Source organism: Diadema antillarum, unplaced genomic scaffold (genome assembly GCF_040938485.1).
Source record: "Diadema antillarum isolate AM-2024a unplaced genomic scaffold, OU_Dant_1.0 seq00000946_RagTag, whole genome shotgun sequence".
Classification (NCBI taxonomy): Eukaryota; Metazoa; Echinodermata; class Echinoidea; order Diadematoida; family Diadematidae; genus Diadema; species Diadema antillarum.
The window spans coordinates 393,822-403,205 of NW_027271795.1; the positions used below are offsets into that span (position 1 = coordinate 393,822).

The 9,384-nt window shown below is 36.7% G+C and overlaps 1 protein-coding gene across 1 annotated transcript; it reads left to right on the forward strand.

Annotated features, from left to right (window-relative positions):
* The first annotated feature begins 318 nt into the window (after positions 1-318).
* LOC139741710 (uncharacterized) lies at positions 319-2,969 on the forward strand. Its single transcript, XM_071652299.1, has 2 exons — positions 319-911; positions 1,938-2,969. Exons 1-2 carry the CDS (start codon positions 484-486, stop codon positions 2,704-2,706), a joined length of 1,197 nt encoding a protein of 398 aa, XP_071508400.1. The 5' UTR covers positions 319-483; the 3' UTR covers positions 2,707-2,969.
* The last annotated feature ends 6,415 nt before the right edge of the window (positions 2,970-9,384 follow it).

Here is a 9,384-nt window from a genome sequence, read left to right on the forward strand (position 1 = left end):
ACCCGCACTGGAGGTAAGCTAGTCGTTATCAAAGCGTTTTATTATATTTGTTTCCATATTAGGGTGTTTTTCCAAATCTAGAATTAGTTTTTACAAGAATTTATTAATATTTTTCGTTACAATTTTAATATCAAAATAATGGTGAAATTAAATATGATTGCTCATTTGTTTAATTCATAGAATTCGAATAAGCGCAAGACCTTGTCTCGTTTTCTCCATTGTGTCAACACGTGAATCGGAACGTGCAATTTAGCACTGTTCAACGCAGTGTTCGAGCAGTCGTACCTACACGTTGGAGCTATTCAACACAAACTGAGCATGTCAACAATCGAGGGCTCGCTTGCGCTTGACCATTATGCATCGACTAGTGATGTCCGGTTGACCAAAACAACATTGGGGTAGTGTGATATTGCTGTTACTTTGAGATAAAGCGTTGACGCCATGAGCTAGGTTGTAAACGATCGCATTATTTCCTCAGCGAACATGGCAGCAGCTACTATTTTCTCAGCATTTCGAACGAAGAAGTTGTCGTTCTCATCGTGGCCATGGAAGGCCAGCTGTAATATCCGCCGGAGTGCGAGCAGTGGATCTACTGGCACTGCCACTGGAGATGTTCTCAATGTTTCAATGCGAACGACTGCTCTCCCAAGAATCGTTTGCAGTGTTGACATCAATCATGGAAATACTCGATTGATGAGGTGCAACGACTTTGCTATCAACCCACGGTTGAATGAGAATACTTTCGATGGCATTTTGTGTCGAAGATTTTCCAGTTCCTCGATTTTATCGAGAAGAATGAGAGGCTTGAATGCGGAGGAGGAGAGTGCCATCGAGAGGAAATTTTCCGACCCAATGAACAAGTATTTCGACTATGAAGATGTTGCGAACAATTCACTTGAAGAAATTGCAAGGTGAGATTTCAGTGTATGACCTACTCAATAATTGACATTGATTATTCACTGTAGGTAATTGTAAATTATTTTCCAAAGGTCATTAACAGACACAATTTCTGTTTATAATAGCTGTGATAAATGTAAACACCATGATTATTAACAATATTATTACTCTTGTGGTGCCTTTTCTTTCCACGACATCTTGGTTCTGAAAACGATGTTCAACTTAAAGTAGTCTACGGCTTAGTATGACTATTAACGGAATCAAAGTGGGCCATGGGACGCAGCAAAGGGGGGTGTCAAGGTCAAGTCGATGGTAACACCGCCCCCCCCTTTTGTCAATTTTTTCCTTTTTTTCCGTTTTGATGATCTAGAAAGATGAGCCCCCCCCCCCCCCCCTTCCAATTCTATGGCCCTGGTCAAACATACATGTACACCAGTGTAATAATGCTCCATTCCCAGAATAAAGGGTGGGGGAGGGGGAGCAGAACTGCAGCTACAATTAGCAATAGACTAAATATTTCTACTGGTACTAGGGCACACACTCAATGGTTTCCTACAATTTTTTCCCTTTTTTCCCTTTTTTTTTCCATTTTGATGATCTAGAAAGATGAGGCCCCCCCCCCCCCTTCCAATTCTATGGCCCTGGTCAAACATACATGTACACCAGTGTAATATTAATGCTCCATTCCCAGAATAAAGGGTGGGGGAGGGGGAGCAGAACTGCAGCTAGCAATAGACTAAATATTTCTACTGGTACTAGGGCACACACTCAATGGTTTCCTACCAGATCTATACACCAACTCTTTATGGATCAATATGGCTTGGAGTCAAGGGCTAGAAATTTTGAATTCTTATTGTGAAGACCACAGATATGTGATTATGGTTTCGTCAGTCTCGTATTGGCAAAGTTTTTGTAATGTCACAGAGTAAATGTTGATAATTGGTAGGCATAAACTTCATATAAGCAGCTATTATTATTATTATTGTTATAAATGAATAAGTGGATTTTCTGTGTATTGTTTTCTTTTTTTGTTCGTACAGAGATCAGAAGAGAAAGCTCTACTCCATGCAGAAGTCGAGAATGGAGAGAGAGTTCAGGAATGCACCCAGAGAACGCACCTTGTCATGGGATGCCATTCAGCAGATCAGATACCTCAAGCAAGAAGAGCCTGAGGAATGGTCAGTGGCCATGCTAGCAGAAAGCTTTGGTGTTGAGGAGGAGGTTATCAGGAAAGTACTGAAGAGCAGGTTCATGCCCAAAAAGGCTGTCAGGGCGAAACAGGACCGTGCTGCTGCAAAGAACTCTGAATATCTGCCAAGCAAGACTTCGGCCAAAGTCCTTGCATTGAAAGCTTCTCAGGACGCCGTGCAGTCAACGGAGAGTCCTGCCATGCAGCAGATTGCATCGAGATCTGAGTCATCCACTGCACTCCAGACTAAGCCAAGTAATGTTACAAGCTACACCAAGTACAGTTCTAATGCAGATTCCCCTTTGCCCAGCACTCGCACCCCTCGTAGGCAAGAAAGAAAGAGCATGGACATTTCTCTGCCACAGAAGCATAGCCAGAAGAACGAAAACCGACATGACCAGAGTCAAGACAGTTATCAAAATTCTAAACATCAGAGGAGGCAGTCTTACATGACTAGTAAGCGGGAAATGCCGTCGGAAGCTGAGGCTGAGTTTACTTTTGGCAAATTTGACTTTGAGAACATAGACAGCCTGATGGGGCAGGTCACTTTGAAACCCCAGATTTTTCAAAAAGGTCGCAATTTCTACAATGAGAAAGGAGAGTTTTTGTATCGCATCTGAACTCTGGTGAGAGCCATGCTATCCAAACAGAGAGTGAAGATTGATTATTGAATTGATTTGACTGGATTCTTGATGCAATATTTGGTTATGATAGCTTTCAAAATATACTTTCATTGTAATGAAAATAAACAGAAATACCCCTAATAATTTTTTTTTTAGCTGATCTTCAATAGTCCACAATTTTGTATGTGTGTGTTGATCACATAATACACTGTATATCAATATACAGGTTGGTCATGCAGTAATTCTGTGTGCCAATTTGAGTTAAGTACTATCAGTCCGTATCACCTGGATAGCTTCCCCAATCTCCTCATTTATGATATATTGCAGCATTCATGAATGTTGTCTGTCATTGACCATCCCTCACAATGTTATTTTACATCCTCACATCATTCTGAGTTGAGACTTCAACACCCAATGTCTTGCCATCAGAATATTGTACTTAATGGTCTCTAGAAAACTGAAACTTTGTGTGTAAGTATCCTGAATGAAACAAAGGAAGCCTTGCTTCAATTCAGAATGTTTTGAATTTCATGAAAAGTGAAAGTTAGTATTCTCACATAATTAAGGAAAACTTCGATTCTTTCAGTAATAACTACTGCAAATTCTTAACTTTCTGTTTTTTTAGGAGACAATGCCTTGAAAGACTGTGTTGTTAATATGATTGTCTAATTCAATTTTAGCATACATCAGTTCAAATTCTGTCATGTACACTGTATTATCTAATCCAGAGCATGGTACATATTATTTTACTCAAAATATCATGGTCCTATATCAGTTCTGCATACTTGATATACACAAAATGCGTACCTCTGGTGTGTGCATTGTAAATGCATATTAAGTAGTCTGTAATGTTTTCACAAAGTTAGCAGTTTTAAACACATTTTAGTAATCAGCCATCATACATTGTAGTATGCTGTAAAAGTCACTTGACCAAGATGCTAGCACTGTGTCTGCTGGACACCAAATTACAATGTTGATGCTATACATACATGTACGTTGTACATGTACATGTGTATACCAATTGTGGTTGTCAGACAGTCATATTTGCATTATGATAGTAGCCTTATTCATATCATGTACTGTACGCCTACAATACAGGTGTATGTCACTCCACTTTCATCAGTCTACTACATACTGTAAAAGTGGATATTTTCGTGCGACTAATTTTTCGCGCTTGGCCTGGTCAGAAGAGTTTCGCATGTTTTTAATTCCGTGGAATCTAGACGTCACGCACAGGAACATATGGCAAGCAAAAATATTCGCGGGCTTTTATTTTCGTGCTAGTTTCTGGTTGCGCGAAATGCGCGAAAATTTCAACAGCGCAAAAATTTCCACTTTTACAGTATTGTGCTTTATACCAGCTTTTATTTTGAAACTTTCTCTATTGAGCTTTGAGTATACTCTCATGTGGAGTTCTGTTCAAGTTTGCGATGTAGTTACAGTTTTGTATGTATGCATAGATGTTACAAATTTTCAATGACCTAATGGTACATGTACTTTGTACAGTTGTATTTTATACTAGCCAAATAGCATGATGTTGATGCATGCATTTGAGCATTATATCTGTGAGTAATTACAGCAACATTGACATACAGTGTATAGGGCTGGGGAAATAAAACGAGGAAGTTACATGCATGTGAAAGTTGGAAAAAAAAACCACCACTACGTCTATACATGTACACTACATTAGTAAAAATTAAAGGCAGGGGTCGCACTTAACTTTTTTTTTTAACTAGCCAGGCGGACTACTTAGAATCAATTTTAACACTGAAGCAATATTTTGGCAAGCCAGACGGACCAGTAACGTCAGAATTTTATGATTTTTAGCTAGTCCGACGTGATTTTGGGTGGCCAATGGCCAGCGGACCATCGCCAATTTCGAACCCTGAAAGTAGTATTTTACAAAAAAGTAAATTACTGTTATTTATGAAATTCAAATCATTTGTCCACACTGATGGAGGACTGAAAGTTTTGACAATTTTTTTTTCATTAATTTTTTTTCTTTACTGTGACATAGTAAACAATCTGAACTTACTACCCTGTACTTTCTTTGACATACTTTTATGAGTACACTGTCAAGATACATTTACTAGAATTTAGGAGGGATGAACTAAGGGCACATTTGTGACCTGAAATTGTTGATGAGTCTTATCTTTCATGAGAAATAACCCAACAAGAGAACATGGAATTGCAGGCTGGAAGTTAGTAAAAAGTTTTGACTTGAGTTTTGACTTGCATAGAAGTAAGAAAAATGTATTTTGTTTTCTTGACATTTATGAAGGGACCATTTCTTTCCTTCTGATTTTAGTAACTTATACATGTGTACTGTACATGTATCATTGAAATGTCATGTACAAAACATAGTAATGTAGGAAATGTACTGTACGAAGATGTGATGGTGACATTTCATGCATATAAGCAGACGAGTGTTTTCCAATTAACATCACAGTTACTGGTGGCATCCACAGTCTCTGTACCCATTGACTACACTGATATATTATGTAGATGATTAAGTCTTTATGCAGGGCTGCCAACCTTGTAAACAGCATTGCAGTATTCTGAGTGTTGAAAAGGCACTATTTCAGTGGAAAAACAGTATTTTCTCATTTTCTGCAATAGATATGTGTGGTAATACAATTTAGGACAGTATTTTCCAATGAAACCTGCAGTATTTTTGGCAAAAACTTAAAAAAAAAAAAAAAAAAAAACTGAAACAGTTACAACTGTGTAGCATCCCTGTTTATGTGATTTCATGTTGTATACAATAGCATTGATATGTTCTTTAATTGCTTGAATTCAAACTTCTATTTGGGTTATAATCTCCCTTGTTTATTCAAAGACTGTATACACATAGGACTCCATGTTGTTTGTTATTGTACAGTGTAATTGTCTAGAATGTGCCAATCAAAATATTTGAATATGTACTGATGTAAAATTTCCTGGTTTCAGAAACAGTGCAAAGATGACAACTTGGGTTCATGTGAATTCATTGCCCTTACCAAAGAATAAATTGTGAAATTTGAAGAAAAAAAAAAAGAAGCCATGTGTATGATTGTACTTTGCTGCTTGGATATCCTGACTTCTGATCTTTAAACATTTCATCTTATTGACATTAACTGAATCTTTGAATTCATTTCAGATTTCACTTCAAATAAAACTGTACATTCACAAGTTGACATGCAACCCCACACTGAAGTTAAATTCAATGTGGAGTGGCATTTCTTTAACATCAGACAGAACACAAGAAATTTCATTAAGACTGATCAGTTATATACAGTATACTATATATGTGTGTGTATATATATATATATATATATATATATATATAATATTCTCTATATATATGTATATATATATATATATTGTATATGTATATACATTATGTATATGTAACTTAGGAATATCCATAATAATGCAGATTTGAGGTAATGTCATTCCTCATAATTTGAAACCAATACTGTTGGTATATTAAAGTTTTGTTGAAAATATATATAATACAACTCTTAAAACACAGTGTACCATAACTCCATGTAAAGATTATATATACGCTGTATATATAATCTATTATATTATATTGTCGAAATAAAGATTGACACACAACCACCTTTCTCCTTAGAATCATTGCCAAATTGTTACAATTCTACAATGATTTGAAGGGAAGGATATGTATGATATCTGCTGAAAGATTGAAATTAAGTGAAGATGTGTGGTAGCATTGACATGTACATCTGTATCTGTATGAACACAAAACCTGTAAAGTCTCAAGATTCCAGACATTTGGTCTGATTTCGATTGTATATGAGTTTATTTCTCACCTCGGACATAAGAACAGTAACTGGAAAAACAAAGATATAGGCAATGTATTTCCTTTAATGACACAAGTCGCTAAAAGAAAAACATATTTCTTTTACACATATGAATTGAAAATACACATTCAATATTTTTAGTCATGGACTTATGACACTAAGTCTTTTTTTCCCTGTTTTTTTCTTTGCTCTCTAGAGACACAATATACATCTAATTACAGCCGCACTGCCATATGTTGCTTATACAACACAAGACACACAACTTTCTTATGTATGCATAGATTAGTGCACATCATACAATACATTCACATAGCTGCTACAGCTGTATGTGTAGAGTCAACTTCACACAGCATAACACGATCACCTCATCAGCACATGTCGACCAACATGTTTTGGTTTTTTTTATTCTTATTCTTCAGTTAGTCAGTCAGTCAGTCAGTCAGCAAGTCCTTAGTAATGATGTTTTACACATAACAGACACACAATTTCAGAGCAGAGAGAAATTGAATCCTTCAGTTGATTCTTGTTCAAGATTTTGTAGGCTATTGCTCCCCAATTCTGAGAGCACACTGCTTCATGGACATGGTGCAACATAGCTTGAACCAAATTCATACATGTGAGGTATTTTGATCAAAATAAAATTGTATGGCAAGTACAGACAATGGAATGAAAATCTATACACAAACATTATGAGATATGTTAACTAAGCTTTAACAGAATACCGGTACTGTCTTACAAGAGAAACTGTGCAGACATTTTTGTACAGCAGCTTAATTTCTCCTGGGTTTTTGAACGTGATAATGTAAAATCTTCAGAGCTGAAAATACAAGAAGGATCTTGCCGTGCAGTCATGTCATACCTCCTGTATTGTAGAGAAGAGCATTAAACTGTAGAGTTTTGATATTGTTTCTAATACTTCTAAAAGGTTACACGTTTCATCATTATGTATCTGTAAGTCAAGAACAGTTATTGTGTATTATGCGATTTTGATGAAGCAAGATTCAAATTCATTTCCCAACTCTTATCAGTCGAATTGCACTGTACACATAATATTTCACCCATAGATTTATTCCATTTTTCATTACATCATTCAAAAACTTCATACTTTGTCCTTGGTCCACTGTCATACGAGGTTGCCCTTCCATAATGAGCCATTTGTTCCGACTGGCCTGCCATACATCTCTCTGCATGACTGACATTACTACAGTCAACTCGCATAAGTCAAATAATCGCCTAAGTCAAAGGTCTTTTCAAGTCCTCTTCTCTTTATACTCTATTGATTTTTAATCCCTCCTAAGTCAAATTTCTATAAGTCGAAGCTATTTCTTCAGTCCACATAGATTTAACTTAGGCAAGGTCGACTGTAGCTGCATCACACTGTAAACTGGTACACAAGGCCCTGTCCTTAACATAACATCTCACACTCCACTGTTGCATTTTAAAAGCATGTGATGACATTACTGTATATCGACTCTTGCTTCTCTATCTACAGTCTACCAGAAAAGGCATCTATATTTGCAGCTTGACAATTTTGTTTCAACATTTCCACTGTACTGTCTTCATGCTTCAGCTGCCACTTCATTCATTTTTCTACTGAACTAGACCGCAAAGTTCCACATTTCCCATTAACTTCCACTTTATCTTCAAACTACACCCCAAAGATTTTACAGCCACTTGCCTGTATAAACACAAGTTTTGCCTAGCCCTGAAAGTACAGCAAGTCCAACACAAATACGAGATGACATGGAAGAAAACATCCTTCCTTTATCAACTCGACGGACACGTTACCACAAGTCAAACATTCTTTAAAACTGTTAGTGTGCAAATTCAGAGATCGACTTTAGTTGCAAACATGTTGACGTGCTTGTTTCTTCAGGTTTGTATTTCATTCAGTGCTTTTATCAAAGAGAAGATTTCAACATAACTTCCAAGCTCTATGTTTGTCTGATAGAGACCTCATCTCTTTGCTTGTTTTCTAAAATCCTAATCAAATCTTTTTTTCACCTGCAAAGCCTGTTTAAAGCCAGTGGGTCAAAGTCACATGATGATTTCATTGCATTTCTTCATTTTTTTTCTCTCTTACAGTTCCTAATTCAGGCTGAATCTTCACGCACTCTCCATCTTGCTAAACAGTCAGCTTTATGAGTGATCCACATAAATTACATGAACCTGTACTTTCCTTTGAAGATTACTATTTTAACCTTAAAAAAAGAACTTCATTTCAATTTTCACTTTGCATTCAGTTACTAATAGGTGTCAAACAAACAAACAAACAAACAGGGCATTGCTTCTTCATTCAGGTTGAGACATTTATAGAGCCGTCAGTTCAGTTAAAAGTTCGCATTCTGTCTTCTCTAAAACATGGCAAATACTCTCAAAATTTGAAGCACCTTTCTACATCCATGACAACACTGAACAGTACAGTGCACTCCCGTTATAATGAACAAGGTTATAACGAAATTCTTGTTACAACAAAATAAAAATTCAGGTCAAAAAATTATTATTTTACATATGCTTACACTCTATACTCTTCGGTATATGACAACATTTCTATACAATGGAAGAAAACCGCTGGTCCCGAAGACTTCATTATAATGGGAGTACACTGCAACATGTCAGCATAGAATGAACTGCTCAGAACATAGTGTGCAGAATTTTCGCTCGGTCCTTCCCTACCTCACATAAGGCCCGGGTTTTCTTTTAAGGCATTCCAACAAGCAGGACGAGACATCCCCTGTCACATCAACACATATACATTCTTTTAAAGAAGGCAATTATATTTCAATTGGGGATCCACTGTAACATCACAAACATACAGGTATTTTCACCTTTGATGCACCACTGAAAGTGGCACCATTCATATATTGTA